Source organism: Coffea arabica, chromosome 1e, assembly GCF_036785885.1.
Source record: "Coffea arabica cultivar ET-39 chromosome 1e, Coffea Arabica ET-39 HiFi, whole genome shotgun sequence".
Classification (NCBI taxonomy): Eukaryota; Viridiplantae; Streptophyta; class Magnoliopsida; order Gentianales; family Rubiaceae; genus Coffea; species Coffea arabica.
The window spans coordinates 9909362-9929489 of NC_092311.1; the positions used below are offsets into that span (position 1 = coordinate 9909362).

Genomic DNA, 20128 nt, shown 5'->3' on the forward strand with positions numbered 1-20128 from the left:
CTTTATCCAGAGTTCCAAGCCATTTTTATCCTTTTGAGTACTCCCCACAGCTCTGCTAAGTGCTATCATATTATCTATTAGCCCAATATTCACTATAAAACCTGCTTTCCATCTCCCCCAGCTATCTATATGTCCCTTTTCAAATTAATATGGCTTTGCCTCTTCTACTTGGAATAATGCTAAATTGAGAAGTGTACATCTTGCCACAGTTAATTGCTAATTATTGATAGTTTCATGTCTTACATGGTAGTTTGTTCTCCATATAGCATTATTTTATACTGTATAATCACAAACTTTTTGCTGGATGTAGGTTGGATTTTCTGTTAACGGAGTAATAATACTAACTTTTATGTGGGTTTTGAAGGCATTCCTTGAGGTAATACCTTTTCTTTTCACATGAATGGTTCCCATTTTTGGTGCCATTCTTGAAGTAAATTTCACTGTGAATGTTTTGCAATGTCCCGCCACTTGCCTAACTCACTAGTTTGATTGGAATACAATATTAAGGGGTGCTAGTTTTCTATGGAATTAATACACCATGACAAACAGCAAAAGTAATTTTAGAGATCTAGAACAAGAAAGTTGTTATTTGCTTTTAAATGGTAAAGAAACATTCTAGTTATGTTGGTACAAATTGCTCTTACTTGACACCTTATATCATGATCGACATTACTTTGGTTATCATACTTGACACCTTGTATCCTCTGTGGTGCATTAATTTGGATTGTTTTGGTTTAGTTTAGTTTAGTTTATTTGAATGTTTTAGCTAAGCAAGTGAACTGAAGTTGCTTTTTTCCTTTAGTGTTGTGCTTATCGTCTTATCAACTGGTTATATTGTTCATAGCAGTACTTATATCAGTACTTGTTATAGTACTGCTTGTTGCCTTATCAACTTGTTATATTATTCCTTTGAGGCTGAAGTTTAATAGCAGTACTTATTTCTTGAGCTAATTTGGTGCATTAGTTTGGGGCTGATTTTGATTTTCTTTGGGGCTGATTTTGAATGTCCAGTTTTAATTATTGAGGTTCTTATTGGATTGCAAATTTTAGCTAAGCAACCGAACTACAAGAGACATAGTGAAATTGGGAAATGGCAAGGTTTAGTGAAATTTTGTCTGATGTTAAAAATTCCCCCTTGTGTTGAAATTTGGTATTTTTTTTCACGACAAAACAGCCTAGCAAATTGTCACACTTAAAAGACAGTATCTTTGATCGGAACAAAACAATGACTAAATTCGTTTATATTATTCCAATCTTGTTTGCCACATCCAAAGCATCGCAGTCTGGAGTCAACCGAACATATGCTTTCTTTGTTCCATCAGGCCTGATCAAAGTGTTCACTTTCTTGGTCTGTATGTCGTACATCTTCTTCACTGCATCTTTGATTTTCTTCTTATCAACACGGATGTAAACTATGAATACCATGGTATTGTTATCTTCAATCTTTTTCATGGCAGATTCAGTAGTCAAAGGATATTTGAGAATCTGATAATGGTCCAACTTATTCCTAGGAGGAGCACTGATGCGTGGGTACTTCGCGTTCCCGTCCTTTTTCAATGTCTTAGGACGATGGAATGTACCTTTGGTCCGGATCTTCTTGGCTTTCTTCTTAAAAGTTGTCCCAGATTTGACAAATTTGGCAACCTTGGCTGCCTGAGCCTTTGTATCAAGCTTTTTTGTGGTGTCAGCTTTAGGAGCCATTGTTGGAAACTGCCTTACAAATCTTTTACCTGAGGGGAGGAGCCGAGTGTTGAGGGGAGGAGCTGAGTGTTGTTGAAGCGGCTCTGTGTTGAAATTTGGGACTTGGATTTGTTTTGTAAAGCTACCTCGAGTTATATGTAAAATTTAGGCCAAATACCACTTATCAAACTATCTATAGGGTGTTGTTGAACTTCATTATGATATTTGAATGCTTATATGATATTTTGACATTTCATAATGCAATGGATGCATTCATTTGCTAATTATAAATCATTGTCATTTTTTTCCATTTATAGATATAATTGTTGTAGGAAAATTTTCAATTTTCATGGTGATAAAGAGTTATCATTGAATCAGAATTTTCCATTAATAACAATCTGTGGTCATAGAATTAAAAAGTGTTCAGTGACAACAAAAGTCGTCAGTAATTAGTCTATACCAATGACAATTACATATCACTTTTAGTGACAACATTTATTTGTACATCATTAACAAGATACTATGTCATCACTAAAATTACAATAATTATTGACGACATCAGTTGTCACAAAACAGTTCCATTCACTGACGACTTTTATTGTCGTCACTATATACTTTTACCGACGGGCCTTCAGTGACGACTCTGTGACAACTAGAAAATTGTCAATAAAAGTTATCAGTGACGACTTTTTATTTTTTTGTGACAAAAATGGCTTGTCACTGAAAACCAAATTTCTTGTAGTGAAAGTTGACACATAGGGAGGATTAAGGGCTTTGATGGAAAGATTTTGGAGGAAGAAGCTCTTGGTTTCCGTATCTGTTTATCTCAATCCATAACTTTTAATGATTACAAAAAATGGATGTTACTAATATTCTCTGATTAGATCTTTTAGAATTGGAGCAGAACAGGTTCAAAGGCTAACATATGCTGAAATAACTGTCGGACGTACATAAAGACTATATCAGCCGTCCGACAACCATTGAGTAACTTCGGACGCATGAAAAATCCACTCTCGGACGTCCGAAGATGATAAGCCAAGTCCTCTAAGTTAATTGACCTCGATCGGACGTACAACACCTGAGTACCAGACATCCGATAAACGTTGCGACACTTCGGACTCAAAATATTGGAGGCACCGGACGTCCGAACGAATTGAAGGAGAATTTCCGATTTTACATCATACCTTCGGATGCATATTCTGGAGGTACCGTACGTCCTAAACATTTCAAGAAAACTTCTTGAACTCACTGCCTGCGTTCGGATGCAGAAAACTAGCCTACCGGACGTCCGACACCACCAACGGCTAGTTGACTCTTCAGCTGCATTCTATCCGTTGGTAGCATTAATTGAAGAATTTTTTGGTCCCTTATAAAAGAAAAAAGTCAACCTCTTCAAACAACTTTCGCACATTGAGACTACATCAGATCTTGAGTGATTCAAGTGTGAGAATACTCTTTAAAGAAGATTTGTACTCTTAGTTGTGGAATTTTCAATAAGTTTTTCAAGTGTGTTTCTATTTCTTCAATAGTATAGTTTTGTGAGGGTTATCCGAGTGATAGTAAAATTTTCTTGTTTGACCAAGTGCGGCTTGGGGCGAGGAGAAAGTGATCCTTTTTTTGTACACGAGATTGGTTGTTAGTTGATCAACTTGAAGAATCTCGCTATATAAAGTGGTATTCAAACTCAAGTGGAGTTTGAAACTTGGTTTGTTATTCTATCCTTTTACTTACTGTCTTGCAATATAAATTGTCTATCTCTTCTACTCCCAAACACTTGTGCTTATTCATCAATTGCTCTATTGTGTGGTCCTTTAGAAAAAGAGAGCAAGTTCTCAAAAAGTGACTCATATCTTGGCTAGTTTTTAAACCACCTAATTCATTCCCCCTCTTAGGTTGTCTTCGATCCTTACAATTGGTATCAGAGTTTGGTCTCCTAGAAATTAAACTCAATCAGTTTTGGAGTAAAAATAACAACCAACAATGCCATATTTTTTGAAAGACAATCCGTCACTAGACCCCCAATATTCAATGAATCAAATTATGTGAGTTGAAAGGAGAGGATGGTTATTTTCTTACAATATATTGATATTGAGTTGTGATTTATTGTCAATGAAGGTTCATATGATGCCTCTATTATTGATGAAGTTACTCATAGGCTGAGACCAAAAACAAGGAGTGAGTTGACAGGTGATGATAGAACTCATCTTACCTTAAATACCAAGGCTATGAATGTATTATACAGTGCTTTAGATTCAAATGAGTCTATTAGAGTCAAAGGCTGTAGATTTGTAAAAGAGATTTGGAATAAACTCAGAAAAATCCATGAAGGAAGTGAAAATGTGAGAGAACAAAAGAAATCCATTCTGGTCACTAAGTATGAATTCTTTAAGATGAAACCTCATGAAAACATTGACAAGATGTATTGCAGATTCAATGATCTTATTAAGGACTTAAAAGTACTTGAAAAGAATTACTCTCTAGGTGAGAAAAATAGAAAAATTCTGAATGTTTTATCCAAGGAATGAGAGAGTAAAGTGACTGCCATTGAGGAAGCTAAAGATCTAAATACCTTGCCCATTGAATCTCTTATTAATTCTTTAACCTCTTGTGAGATGAAACTCAAGTCCAAGGTGCAGGAGGAAGAAGATACAAAAGTGAGAAAGAGTATTGCTCTAAAAGTCTGACAAGATGAAGATGATAAGCCTCCTTAGATGAAGATAACATGGAAGGTGATGACAGTGATATTGCACTCATCACGAAAAGCTTCAAAAGAATACTCAACAAGAGGAGATTCAAAAAAGGTGGACTCAGCAATTCATTCCCAAATCAGTTCAACAACTTGAGAAATAAAGGGAAGCTAGAGCTCAATAAAAAGCAAACTGATAAGTGCTTTGAATGCGGCCAACTTGGACACTACGCAAATGAATGTCCAATAAAGAAAAGGAAGGAAAGCAAGGTTGAACGAAAATCAAAGTTTAATAATTTTCAGATCACCTGGAATGACTGCAATTCAGAAGGTGAAGTCGAAAAAGAAGAGGAGTTGCCCAAATGACTTTTATGGCCATTGGTGATGAAGAGATAACTACTTGTAACTCTTAAACTAATAGTGATAACGAATCTGATGATGATGTTAACTCTTTTATGAAAAGAATGCATAACAGTTTGAAAGAATCTTATGTTAGAAACGAGAAATTAAAACAGAAGATTAACTTTCTGATTCAAGACAATGCAAGCCTTTTCGACAAAATAAATGTCTGAGAAATGAAAATGAGAACCTGAAAAGGATTGAAAATGATTTGCATGCTGAACTTGATAGAAAGACAAACTTCTGTGACATGCTAAAAAATGAACAAAGTAACTTGAAAAGAAGAATGGATGATCTTAGTCAGATGCTTCAACATAAGAAACAAAACTGTTTTCAAATGAATGATACAAAACTTCACTGTGGTACTTATCAGAAAAGGTGAAATCATAGTGCAAATGAGTTTACTATCTATAGGAGAAGGCAAATAAGATTTATTAAACCTGTTCATTTGAATAATTCATTAACTATGTGTAGATTCTGTTGTCAATTTGGCCACATAAAAAGCAATTGTTATGTTAGGAAAAATATGAGAAATGACATGAGATGCATGTGGATGGTTAGACATAATGCTAACTCTCAAGAATCCAAAAAGTAAAGGGTACTAAATATTATCTTGTGGATCTTTGTGTAGGTGAACCTGGTGAATATTGTTAAGGAATCAAAGTGATTCATAAACAGTGGATGCTCAAGATATATGACTGATGATCCATCATAGTTCATCAAGCTCAAGCCAAAAGCAAGTGAAAAGGTAACATTTGGAGATGATAACAAAGTCAAAACTGTTGGAATTGGTGATGTTGGTAAGAATGGTCAAAACTTTGTTCACAATGTTCTTTTAGTTGACAATTTGAGCTATAACTTATTAAGTGTTAGTCAATTGTGTGATAGGAATCTGTTTGTGTTATTTAAAAATCATGAATGCCTTGTTCTTGACTCAAAGTTCAACACTGTTTTCAAAGGAAAAAGAGTAAATGACATTTATGTAGTTATCCTTGAAAAAGTTGATTCCTCAAGCCTTAGTTGTCTCAAAGTAGCAAATGAGGACCCCTGGCTGTGGCATAAAAGACTCTGTCATTTCAATATAGATATGTTAAAAAATATTTCTAAAAAGTATCTTGTTAGAGGGCTGCCAAAGATCAAATTTGAAAAGGACAGAATTTGTGATGCTTACCAATTTGGAAAACAAGTCAAAGTGTCTTTTAAATCCAAGAAATGTGTTTCTACCACAAAGCCTCTAGAACTTTTACATCTTGATTTATTTGGTCCTACACAAACTACCAGCTTAGGTGGCAAAAGATTTTGCTTTGTTGTTGTTGATGATTTTTCTAGATACACTTGAATGATGTTTCTTGCAAACAAAGATGATACTTTCAAAAACTTTGTTTCACTATTTACAAAAGTTCAGAAACTGATTGGATTGAAAATCATCAAAATCAGAAGTGACAATGGCTCAGAATTTTATTTTTGTGGTTTTCCAGAATTTTGTAACAACAATGGTATTACACATGAATTTTCAATTGCAAGAGTTTCCCAATAAAATGGGGTTGTTGAAAGAAAGAATAGAACTCTTCAAGAGGCTGATAGAACCATGCATAGTGAGTATAATTTACCAAAATACTTTTAGGCTGAATCTATAAATACAACTTGCTATACCATGAATAGAGTTCTTTTAAAACCAATCTTGAACAAAACCTCCTATGAGCTGATGTTTGATAAAAAGTCTATAGTTGGATACTTTAAAGTCTTTGGTTGCAAATGCTTTATTTTAAATATCAAGAAACATCTCGAAAAGTTTGATAAAAAATCTGATGAGAGAATTTTCTTGGGATATTGTGAGAACAAGAGAGGCTTTAGAGTCTACAATCGAAGGATTTTGGTTATACAAGAAGCTATACATATCACTTTTGATGAATCTAATGGTGACATTTCAATAAGTAGTGGTGAAAATGATGATACAGGTATTTAAGGAGAACTAAAGAAACTTACAATCACTGACCAAGGCATTGCTTCACCAGGAAATGATTCAAAGGAAGATGAAATTCAAGATAGTCCAGTAAGGGAAGATAGTGACAAAGACACTAGTACACCTAACGATCTTCCAAGAGTTTGAAAATTTGCTCAAAACCACCCTAAGGAGCTCATCATTGGTGATCCATCCGAAAAGGTCAGAACTCATTTCTCTTTTAAACAACTAATGGATAATTTTGCATTAGTTTCACACTTTGAACCCAAAAATGTTGTTGATGCTTTAAAAGATGAGAACTGGATTTTAGCTATGGAAAAGGAGTTAAATCAATTTGAAAAGAACAAGATGTGGATATTAGTTGCTAGACCAAAAGATCATTCTATCATTGGCACAAAGTGGATTTTTAGAAACAAAATAAATGACAAAGGTGAAGTAGTAAGAAATAAGGCCAAACTTGTAGCCAACGGATATACTCGAGAAGAAGGAATTGATTTTGATGAATCATTTGTACCCGTAGTGAGGTTGGAATTAATTAGAATGTTTTTGCCCTTTGCATGTTTCAAGAACTTTAAATTATTTCAAATAGATGTTAAAAGTGTTTTCTTAAATGGATTTATTGATCAAGAAATATATGTTGATCAATCTCTTGGTTTTGAAAATGAAATTTATCCAAATCATGTATTTAAACTCTCAAAAGCTTTGTATGGACTAAAACAAGCTCCAAGAGCATGGTATGAACGTTTGAGTGATTTTTTTGATTGAAAATGATTTTAAAAGAGGTATTGTGGATACTACTCTTTTCACTAAGTAAAGTTCACGTGATCTTTTAATTGTGCAAATATATATGGATGATATTATATTCGGTACTACTAATGAGAGCTTGTGCAATGAATTTTTCAATATCATGCAAAAAGTGTTTGAAATGAGCATGATGGGAGAATTAAATTTCTTCCTTAGACTCTAAGTGATTCAAATTCAAGATGGAACGTTCATCAACCAAATAAAATACACCAAAGAGCTGCTCAAAAGATTTGGAATGGAGGATTCAAAGCAGGTCGGAACACCTATGTGCATATCTACCAAATTTGACAATGATGAAAAAGGTACAAAAGTTGATGAAAAGAAGAATAGAGGTATGATTGGTAGTTTGCTTTACTTAACTGCTAGTAGACCAGATATCATGTTTGTTGTGTGCTTATGTGCTCGTTTTCAGTGTTGTCCAAAGGAATCTCATTTAAATGCAGTAAAAAGAATTCTTAGATATCTACAAGGAACTTTGAATTTTGGTCTATGGTATCCTAAGTGTCATGAACTTCCTCTGTGTGGATTCTCTGATGCTGACTTCGGCGGTTGTAGGGTTGATAGAAAAAGTACAATAGGTATATGTAACTTTCTTGAAAATTGCTTAGTATCTTGGTTTAGCAAGAAACAAAATGCTATTTCATTATCTACAACTAAAGCTGAATATGTTGCCGTTGGAGCTTGTTGTGCTCAATAATTGTAGATGAAAAATACATTGAATGATTTTCGATTGATGTATGATTATGTGCCTATGTATTGTGATAACACTAGTGCAACAAATTTGACAAAAATTCCATCCAATATTTTAGGACAAAGCACATAGACATAAAGTATCATTTCATTCGCGATCTTGTCGATAAGGGTGAAATTTGTGTTCAATATGTCTGTTCAAACGATCAAATTGCTAATATTCTCACAAAAGCCTTACCACTGGATCAATTTGTGCCTTTGAGAACAAAATTGGGTGTTTCAGAAAAAATCTCTAAAAATTCTTTGGTCACTCTTTATCGGACGTCCGATATGTTAGAACGGACGTCTGACAGTGTTCTTAATCATCTACCCAGAAAATTTTGGTTCGGACGGAAGTGTCGAAAGCTCTATTTCGTTCGGCTATCCGACACTCAAAAATTGCGTCTTATAAGAAAGCCCTCTGCGTTATTCAGTTCATTCTTTCCCTTTAGTTTCGGACGCAACTCTTCATATTCCCTCAATTTCAAAATTCAAATTCATCTCTTCTTGGAACAAGTACCAAGAAATCACTCTGACCGACACCTTTACATACCTATTGCGAGTTCATTGTGCATCATAACTTTCCCCAACCGCCAACTGCACTATAAATTCCAATTCTTACCCGAAACCCTAACCACAAAAATTTCTCCCTCTGTGGACAGTTCGTGCATTCACTGTAGTTCATACTGCACTCCTCATCGTTTGATACTTATTTGTATCACATTACACAACAAAATCACACTGCATTGCAATCATGGTGAGGATTAGAAGAGGATCCGTGAGTGCCGGATGCACCTTCAAGCTTCGTGATGAGGAGGATGAAGATGTTCAAGTTATCGAACCTTCCATCAAATCACCCAAAAAGAAAACTGGAAATCGTGGTGGAAAAATGAAGCAATCTGCAAGGAAAAAACAGAATGCGCAAACCAGAGAGCCGTCTGTTGAACCATCCGATGAGCAGATGGAGGAGCATCAATCTGAAGGGCATCAAGGAAGTGACAATGAAGAGGAACTGGAGCAGCCTACCAATGTAGATGTAACCACCACGAAATCACCCAGGAAAGGAAAAAGGACTGCCAAAAAGAAGAGCATTGCTCAACCCAAGGGAAGGCAAACTGCTGATCCCTCTGGGAATCAGCAGGATGCAAAGAAAAATGCTGAGGAACAGCAGACTGATGAACCATCTACCAGGAAGCCACCAAGGGTGTCCAGGGTATTGCACCAACTACTCAGCACAGTGGAAAAAGAAAGCATCCAGAAAATGAACAACCAGGGACCCAAACTGCTGTTGAACCAACTCCCCTGCCGAAGTTCATCGATGATGAAGCCAGGGAGAGGTTTGAATGGATCTCGCAGAAAGGTTTCATCACTCAAAGGTCCATCATTCCCTATGAATTCCGTAAGCTTGACCTTGAATCTGTTCTCAACCTTTTGAATTCCAAAAATGGACCCCTCTTCTGACCATTCCAAACACCTACTATCCTGACATGCTTCATCAATTTTTTACAAACCTTAGATAGGGTAAATCACATACAGATCTCATTTCACGTGTCAATTCTATTAACATAGAACTGAATCCTGAAATTGTCAACTCTGTTTTGGAAACCAAAATTGAAGATGGTTTTAAAGGCAAAATTGTAAATTTCTTTTCTTATGAAGAATTTTCCTCTGCATACCATCACTTTTATGTTGCAAAATTGATGACCTATTTTCAGTCTCACTTTAATACTCCTGCTGAGGCAAGATTGGAAGATCTTAGTCCTCAAAATCTTATCATTTTTACCATAATTTCAAATCTGTTGGTGCCCACTGATGGTCACAGAACTGATGCAAACAAAATGAAACTTTATCTATTCTATTGTTTTCTTGAAAAAATCCGAATTGGTTTTGATTTTGTCATGTGCAAATTTCTGCTCAAAATCAGCACTGACAGCCGTAGGAAACTGTCCTATGAAAAATTTCTGACTCCTATTTTTACTCATTTTGAAATTTCCTTTAGTGGTAAATCTCCAAAAGAGAGTGCATCAACTGTGTTTTCAAAGGCTTACTTTGAAAGGAAAAATCTAAAATTTTTTTAGGATCATTGGTGCTACAAAGAAATTGTCTCTGAGTTTAGGAGAAAAAATCTTCATGAAACTCCTGTAACCCCTAAGACTCCTCGAGACCAGTCTATGTATGTGACACCCTTCACCATTCACCCTAGAAGGTCAGTCTCTATGCATACTTCATCCAACCTTAAGGTCATCTCTCTGCTTGATGACCTCAAACAACATATCCTGCTTCTTGAAGATGGCTTGATGATGACCATGACTTCTGATCAACAAGCCACCTTTGTTGTCAAAAGGAATCTACTTGTACCTCTCATTCCTCTAGAAAATGAAAATGCACACCGAAAGGAGCCTAAAACTAAGCCAATCACTGAGGCTACCCCAGAATACCATGCCTCCAGTTCTCAACTACAGGACAAGGGAAAAGCTCCGGCAACTGAAGAAGAGACTGAAGAGGATGATGATGATGGGGATGAGGACACTGAAGAAGAAGACCCTGCTCAGTTTCGCCTGGTTAGAAGAAGGCCTGGATCCTCTAAGAACATCATATAGGCACTACTGCACTTCATGATTAGGATAATAGTTCATATTAGATTTTTACATCTTTTGCACTTAAAAACATTTGTTGTGCTCTGTCTTAAGGATTTTACTCCTCTACTGGTCTGTAAAACTATTTAGTTATCTTTTATGTTGAATGTTGCTTAATTCAATCTATCTGCAAATATTAGTTCCTGGTTGATAAGGTTTTGGTTTTGGTTCTGAATGGATGGTGTTGTTGTGTTCTGCCAATATTAGTTTTGCTAAATTCAGCTTGGATATGTGTTGCTGATAATACCTGGTGACAATATTGGTGAGCCAATATATTGGTAATATGGATAATTTTACTGGTTGATTCAACGATGACCAAAAGGGGGAGATATGGATATGTAATCTATATGTGAGGGGGAGTCATTTTAAGGGGGAGTTGTGATTATTCTGAAGGGAAGTTGTGAATACTCCCTAAATGCATTAAGTTAGGGGGAGCTGTACCTAAAACTTTTTTACTCCATCCATTGTTTTGTCATCATCAAAAAGGGGAGATTGTTTATCTCAATCCGTAACTTTTGATGATTACAAAAAATGGGTGTTACTAATATTCTCTGATTAGATCTTTCCAGAATTGGAGCAGAACAAGTTCAAAGACTAACATATGTTGAAATAGCTGTCGGGCGCACATAAAGACTGCATCGGCCGTCCGACAACCATTGAGTAACTTCGGACGCATGAAAAACCCACTCTCGGACGTCTGAAAATGATAAGCCAAGTCCTCTAAGCTAATTAACCTCGATCGGACGTACAACACCTGAGTACCGGACGTCCGATAAACGTTGCGACACTTCGGATGCAAAACATTGGAGGCACCGAACGTCCGAACGAATTGAAGGAGAATTCCCGATTTTACATCATACCTTCAGACGCATATTCTGGAGGTATCGGACGTCCTAAACATTTCAAGAAAACTTCTTGAACTCACTGCCTGCGTTCAGACGCAGAAAACTAGCCTATCGGACGTCTGACACCACCAACGCCTAATTGACTCTTCAGCTGCCTTCTATCCGTTGGTAGCATTAATTGAAGAATTTTTTGATCCTTTATAAAAAGAAAAAAGTCAACCTCTTCAAACAACTTTCGCACATTGAGACTACATCAGATTTTGAGTAATTCAAGTGTGAGAATACTCTTTAAAGAAAATTTATACTCTTAGTTGTGAAATTTTCAATAAACTTTTCAAGTATGTTTCTATTTCTTCAATAGTGTAGATTTGTGAGGGTTATCCGAGTGATAGTAAAACTTCCTTGCTTGACCAAGTGCGGCTTGGGGCGAGGAGCAAGTGATCCTTCCTTTGTACACAAGAAATTGGTTGTAAGTTGATCAACTTGAAGAAACTTGCTATATAAAGTGGTATTCAAACTCAAGTGGAGTTTGAAACTTGGTTTGCTATTCTATCCTTTTATTTACTGTCTTGCAATATAAATTGTCTATCTCTTCTACTCCCAAGCACTTGTACTTATTCATCAATTGCTCCATTGTGTGGTCCTTTAGAAAAAGAGGGCAAGTTCTCAAAAAGTGACTCATATCTTGACTAATTTTTAAACCACCTAATTCACCCCCTCTTAGGTTGTCTTCGATCCTTACAGTATCTTCATAGGGTTTCGAGGTAGTTATATCAAGAAACCCTCTTTTCTTTTAATACTTGCATATGAGTAGATTTAGGGCTTGATTTTGGCAGTTTTCATAGAAAATTTCATGGGTTAAATGGTGGTTGGAAAATTTCAACTTTGATGGTGAAATTTCAGATTTGATATGATGCTTTGAGTTTGGCCATGATCTAGTAGTTTTGCCATATGAATTTGCTAGTTTTTATATGTTATTTTGGCTTGTTTATGAAAAATTTCAACATGTAGTTGAAAATTTCAGTTTAGGGTTTCGAATTTCAGCTTTGTTGCGGTTGATTTTGAGTTAGAAATTTTAATATTTTGGATGATTTTATGGCCTTAATCAAGTGTACTTTATAACTTATAACTTGTGGTTGTAATTGATGTTGGAATGAGATGAATATTGGTGTTGAGTTTGGATGGAAAAGTCAAGAAAATAAGAGGAAGTGTTGCTGAAAATTTATTCCACAGGAGACTCTGAGCAGTCTTGGAAAATCTGTTATATCTTGGTGTAGAAAAATCCGAATTGAGTCCCGTTTATTGCATTTGAAACTAGACTCATAGTTCTTTTAACCATGTAAAATTCATGGATTGATTCACTTTTTATAAATACCAGCAAAATTTCCAAGTGGCTGAAAATCCAAAACTGTCCTATTTTTGCACTCAGTTGAGCAGTTAATTGAGACTGAGATTTTACTAAGTTATGGGCTGAATTTTATGAAAGTGTCTTCCAGAGAGTTGTAGAATTTTGAGTTTATTTTCTAAAAATATAAGATTTGTGATTTTTGGACTTACGAAACTCAATTTATGACCTTTCAAAGAGCATTACAAAAATTGGGATTATTCTTATGAAATGGCAAACAAAACTTGGAGGATTTGTTAGTGTCTTTGCTAAGAAATAAATCATGGTTTGGTGAAGTTTTGACTTCATAAGCTTTAGTAAACTTGAACGCTCATTTATATATATATATCAAAACTTGGGCAAAAGATTAGGAGTTAAGAAAGTGAAAGTGGTTTTCCTTCCCACGTGTGTTTTTTAAACTCTTGAGCGGTTTAGCTAACTTTTGAATCGAAAACTCTTGCCACGTTTTGACCGACAAATGGAGCACTTTTGAATCTTCCCCTGAGTGTTATCTTAGTGGTTAAGTGAAGAGAGTTTCTCTCTTAATTTACAAGAAATTAAGCATGCTTGAGTGAAGGGTTAAGGGGAAATTATTTGGACTTGGTTGATATAGGTAATCGTTGATTGTGCATGTCTCAGGTATTCAAGAGGAATTCGAGCGAAACCCTGGGGAGAACTTGTGAAAGCTTTCTCTTGTCTTGCTTACTTGACTATTGGTGAGTGTTCCAACTGCATGTTCCATGCTTATTACTACTAGGAATTGCTAGACACTGGATTTGTCATTTCTTAGGCGAGTGTGTACTTTATCACATTTGACCTAACTCGACTAAACTTTTGGTATCTTGTTCATGCATGTACAACCAATTTGATTTACAAGTGACCTGTATTTTGACTTGAAATAATTGATCTTGTGTACAGACTTGCATGTATATGTGCATGATTGTAGACCAGTTGCATTCCTCTTGCAGTAGTTGAACTGTAGATCGACTGCATCCCTCTTGCAGCGGTTGAATATAGACTAGCTGCATTCCTCTTGCAGCGGTTGAACTAGGCCTTGGACCCTTATCCGAGATGTCGGGTAAGTGGAAACTTGGGTTACTCATGCGTATGTGTGAATGTAGGTTGGCAACGACTGAAATAAGCCCTCGTTGGACTTCTTGCTTGAGACCAGCCTTAGAGCGGTTGGATAAGTTGGGCAACCTTGGGTAAAGGACGAAGTTCCTAACCTGTTTACTCGTGACATTTCTAAATACGGAACGTTAAGTGACAACTAATGTCTCCAATCATTACCTACGTGAGCGTTGGATGACAGCCAACAACTCCACTCTTGAATACTTGGGGTTATAAGCCAGATCTTGAATACTTGAATATCTGGGGCTATAAGCCCAACCTAGAGTTAGTTGGTCGAATCGAGTCGGCAAGGGTTTGGTCGAGGAGATCGACAAACCTTGGGTACTTCTTTGATGTTCGGGCCCGGTAGAGGATAATTGGTGGATGGAGATTGACGTTCAGCGATGATCTAAGGACATTATAATTTCATGGTTGGCGGAAAGTCAACGGACCCTAGACAAGCTGCTGTGGAACCTGCTCCTGAGAGCAGTCTATATCCTTTGCCATGAACGTGTTCTTTACCGTACACTATTGCATGATCTATCTGGCTACTTACTTAACTATACTCTAGGTCATGATCTACTTGAGTTTAACTTATTTCTTGATATTCTGTGTATGGTATCTTGCCTGTTATTTTACCTGCCTATTTACTTGGAACCTCACTAGGTTTCTAGCTCATTCCATGCAATTTGTTTTCCTTACATGGTAAGAATGTGAGAGTGGGAATTGAAGAAGACATAGACTTTGTCTAGATTTTGTTAGTTGCTCGCTTAGATGCTCCTTAGCTCTCTAGCGGGCTTACTTGGTTTTATTTTGTAAGCTTGACTCCTTGGCTGTATTAAGAGATTGTTTGGACATTTGATGTCCACGATTATATATATTTAAGGTTGTAATTGTTATTGATCTTATTACTTGAGATTGTTATTTTGTAAATTCTTGGTACGTGAGTGAGTCCTGACGAGAGTTGGGTAGACGGTCTACCAAATCCTTAGATACGCCCTAGGGGAGGTGGGGTTGTCACAAAGGACGCCTAGTTTCTATTTTGTTTGAATAAAGCAAGATGCATGTGATTGAAAAGCCAAAGTTTGATGCAAACTTATTCTCTTTGATGTACCCAATAAAAGTCCCAATTTAGTTTGCGAGGCAGCTATCCATGCACAAGAATTGAAGATCTAGGCTAGCTATTCAACTCTTGCTCTTATTCGTATTGTTTGGTGCCTTTGTCTTGAACAATTCCTATGGGCAGAGCTATTAGCGGCATGGAAGAGAAAGGAGGCACGAAAGAGTTTGTGTTTCTTGGAAAGGATAAAGGATGACCGTGGAGTTTGACGAATGAAGTAGAACCCAAGGAAATATGTATGAAAGAAAAGCTAAAAGGAAAAAGAAAAGAAAAAAATAGAAGGAAGTACAACCGAACAATGCTCTTGAAATTAGTAATGATGGGTGCCCAATAAAAGACCCGTTCTAAAGCCCATCATCTACTGCCAATCCAGTTTTTCCCTTTTTTTCTTCTTTTCCAATCATCATGTCAAGCACCGATCATCAAGCCAAATATAAGGTCGTTTATATACTGCCCACCCAAAGTTCCCTCATATTGACTTGCATATATTCTAGGCTCTGATGGTTACTTCATTTGGTTTAACAATGAGCACCTAACATAACTAAATATCATCAACTCCACTCTACTAATGTCCTGCAACAAAATAAATAAAATAAATTATTAAGATAAATGCCAAATAAATTGCCTCAAATAAAACATTAAAAGGTTGGGTTGTCTCCCAACATGCCTTTGGTTAATGTCGTTGATTCGATATGGCCATTAATTACTCAATCATAGTAAATTGGCTCCATCCATTGCAACTCTTCCACTATTTTCTCCTTGAAATCGTTATAGAAAGGTTTTAATCTATGGCCATTCACTTTAAATACTCAAGTCGTCTCTAAACTCCTTATTTCAACTACATCTTAGGGAAAAACTTTAGAAGTTCAAACGAACCAATCCAACTTAGCGCAACTTACTTGGCATAAGTCAGAGCCTTGAATTATATAGCAATACTCTCTATCTCTTTACAAAAGAAATTCCTCAAAATCATTTATCAGGGAGCAATTTTGTTCTTTCCTTGTATAAAATTGCATTATCATAAGCTTCAAGTCAGATCTCTTCCAGCTCTTATAGCTACAATTTCCTCTCTTCACAACTCTCTGTAAATTCAGATTGCATTTCTTTACAACCCAATATTCACTATGCTCCAACTCTACAGGAAGGTGATAGCGTTTGCCAAAAACTAACCTATAAGTAGATATCCCTATACGAGTTTTATAGGCTATTCTATAGGACCACAATGCATCTTCCAAATGTGAACTCCAATACTTCCTTGTAAGATTAATAGTCTTCTCCAAAATATTCTTAATCTCATGGTTAGAGATTTCAACTTGTCCATTCTTCTGTGGATAGCATGTAATAGAAGTCCTATAAAAAAACTCTATATTTCTTCACTAATGCTTCCATAGTATAATTGCAAAAATGAGAATCTTGATAACTTATTATAGCCTTTGGCATACTAAATCTAGTGCAAATGTTAGATTTAAGAAAGCACGCAACCACTTTAGAATCGTTGGTCCTAGTAGGTTTGGTTTCCACCTACTTTGATACATAATCGACTACCAATAATATATATATCAACCCAAAAGAAGAAGGAAAAGGATCAATAAAGTCCATGCTCCAAACATCGAAAATTTCATAGGCAATAATAGGTGTTTAAAGCATTTCATTCCTATGAGACAAATTTCCTACCCTTTGACAAGGTTCACAACTTTTACAAATTTATAAGCATCACAAAATAAGGTGGGCCAGTAAAATCCGCTATCTAACACTTTTCTAGTAGCTTGCTGAGGACCAAAATGACCTCCACAAGTGTATTGGTGATAGAATTTAAGAATAGAATAAAATTATAACTAAGGGACACACCTTCTAACAACTTGATCAGAACAAAAACACCATAAATACAATTCATCCGACACATAGTATCTTGACTCACTTTTAAACTTATCCTTTTGAGCTTTACTAAAATGACTTGGCAGTTGACCAGTAACCAAGTAATTAACCATGTCCACATACCATGGTACTATACCTTACATCTTGAACAATTGTTTATTAGGAAAAGAATCTTGAATCGATACGGGATCCTCCTCCTTAACAATTCTGCTCAAACGATCAGCTAAATGATTTTTTGCTCCTTTTTATCTTTGATCTCTAGGTCAAACTCTTGAAAAAATAGAATCCATCTGATAAACCTCGATTTCACTTCTTTTTTTGGTGGAAGATATTTCCAGGCTACATAATTAGAACAAATAGTTACTTTAAACCTAAGTAAATAAGACCAAAACTTATCTAAAGTAAAGACTATGGCCAAGAGTTCTTTTTCAGTTGTAGTGGAATTGCATTGGTTGGATTAAGAGTTTTAGAAGCATAATGTATAACATGAGCTTGCTCCCTGACTCGTTATCCTAACACTATTCCCACAGCATAATTGTTGGCATTGCACATGATCTCGAATGACAAACTCCAATTAGAAGGCTGAATAATTGGTGCAGAAGTCAACAGACTTTTCAACTTATTGAACACTTCTCTACATTCATCATCAAAATTGAATAGCACATCTTGCTATAGCAACTTACATATTGGTGATGCAACCTTTGAAAAGTCCTTGATAAACTTGAGATAAAACCCTGTATGACCAAAAAAAGAACGGACATTTCGCACATTTGTAGGGTAGGTAGACTCTTAACAAAATCCACTTTGGCATTATCTACTTCTATTCCCTTACTAGATGCTACATTCCTAGCACAACACATTGCTCTATCACAAAGTAACATTTTTCATAATTCAGAACCAAATTGATTTCAATGCAACTATTGAGGACACATGCCAAATTATCTAAACAATGATCAAATGAATCACCATAAACTGTAAAATTGTCCATAAACACCTCTATGTATTTTTCAATAAAATCTGAAAATATGTTTACTATACACCGTTGGAAAGTGGTAGGTGCATTACATAGTTCAAATGACATTTGTTGATATGCAAATGTATCAAATGGGTAGGTAAATGTTGTCTTCTCATGGTTTTTTAGCATCCGTATGATTTCGTTGTAACCTGAGTATCCATTAAGGAAACAATAAAAGGCTTTACAAACTAATCGTTCCAATTACTGATCAATAAAATTTAAAGGGAAATTATCCTTCCTGGTCACTGCGTTATGTTTCTGATAGTTGATGCACGCTCTCCAACCATTGATGTTTCTGGTTGGTACCTATTCATCATCTTGATTTTTCACCACTGTCATTCTAGTTTTCTTATGTACCACCTGTACCAGACTCATCTACTTGCTATCGGGTATAGGATATATTATTCCTACATATAGCAACTTAATCACTTCCTTCTTTACTACCTCGATCATTTCTAGATTAAGTCATCTCTGAACTTCACGAATAAGTTTAATCCCTCTTCTAACAGAATCCTATGCATATAGATAGAAGAACTGATTCGCTTTATATCAACAATTGTCCATCCAATTGCTGCTTTAAAATCTCGTAGCAATCGGAGCAGCTTCTCTTCCTGCACACTTGTCAGTGTGTTAGATATAATTATTAGCAATATTTCACCTTCTCCAAAATAAGCATATTTAAGATGAGTTGGAAGGGACTTAAGCTCTAGCATCGATGCTTATACCATAGAATGCAATAATCTTGGGTAAGAATCCATATCTAGTTGCTTGACATCATATCTATTTAACATTGAAGGTAAAGAGAATAATGTACTCATCAATTTCATCATTAAAATATAAACACTCACTATCGTTCCATAAACCATTATTAATAACCCCTTCTAATACATCTCTCTCTGAAATTAAAATTTGTTAGATAAGTCATATATAATGTCAATAAAGAAGACATAATGACAATCAGCTGGATATTTCATGGAGTAAAATATATTAAATTTAATGATCTCACCATCAAATTTCATGGTTAGTGTACCATTGGACACATTAATATTCGTCATGGCCATTTCCAAAAATTGTCTTCCAAGTAACATAGGTGTTGGATTTGGTGATTTGTCATACTTCATATTCACTATATAAAAATCAATTGGAAAAATCAAACCTTCAACCTCCATAGGAACATCTTCTAATACCTATTCTAGGTATACATTAGATTTGTTTGCCAATTGTATAATGACTCCAGCCTCTTTTAAAGGACTCAAATTCAAAGAAGAATATATTGACAAAGGCATGACATTGATAGATGCTCCTATGTCTAACATATCTTGTTTAATTTGAGCATTACCAATAGCACAAGAAATTGTGAATATACTTGGGTCCTTACACTATATGGGTAGCTTCTTTTGGATCATGGCAGATACATTCTAATTGATAGTCATCTTTTCTTTCCTCTTGAGCTTCCTCTTTGTGGTACACAACTCTTGAAAGAATTTTACGTACCTTGAAATTTTCTTAATCGCCTCAAGTAATGGATTGTTCAATTCCACTTTGCAAAAGAAATAAAAAACTTCTTACTCCTTCACATTCTTAATGGGATTCGCCAATCTAGTAGGGAAGGGTGGAGGAATAACGATGTTAGGCATAGAAAATCAACCTTTTTTTGTTGCTTTCTTTTGGAACCTCCATTTCCTCATCCAACTCAATTTGGTTAACCTTTGATTGTGAATTTGATTCATCCAATGGCTCTAACTTTTTCCCACTTCTTAAAGTCATGGCACTTGTATTTTCTCTTGGATTCACAATGGGTTGAAAAGGTAATTTCCCAGAATTCTGACCTCTCAAATCAACTGTAGATTTGCCAACCGTAGAATGTCCAGATTTTGCGTAT

The 20128-nt window shown here is 35.7% G+C and overlaps 1 protein-coding gene across 1 annotated transcript; it reads right to left on the reverse strand.

The window, feature by feature from the left end:
* Positions 1-1224: 1224 nt before the first annotated feature.
* Positions 1225-1792, reverse strand: LOC140021272 (large ribosomal subunit protein uL23-like). Its single transcript, XM_072072037.1, has one exon. It carries the CDS (start codon positions 1699-1701, stop codon positions 1240-1242), a length of 462 nt encoding a protein of 153 aa, XP_071928138.1. The 5' UTR covers positions 1702-1792; the 3' UTR covers positions 1225-1239.
* Between the last annotated feature and the right edge of the window lie 18336 nt (positions 1793-20128).

What these genes read in the sequence shown, in the direction of transcription:
- LOC140021272 (XM_072072037.1), bottom strand. Translation starts at nt 1,701, where the DNA reads ATGGCTCCTAAAGCTGACACCACAAAAAAGCTTGATACAAAGGCTCAG.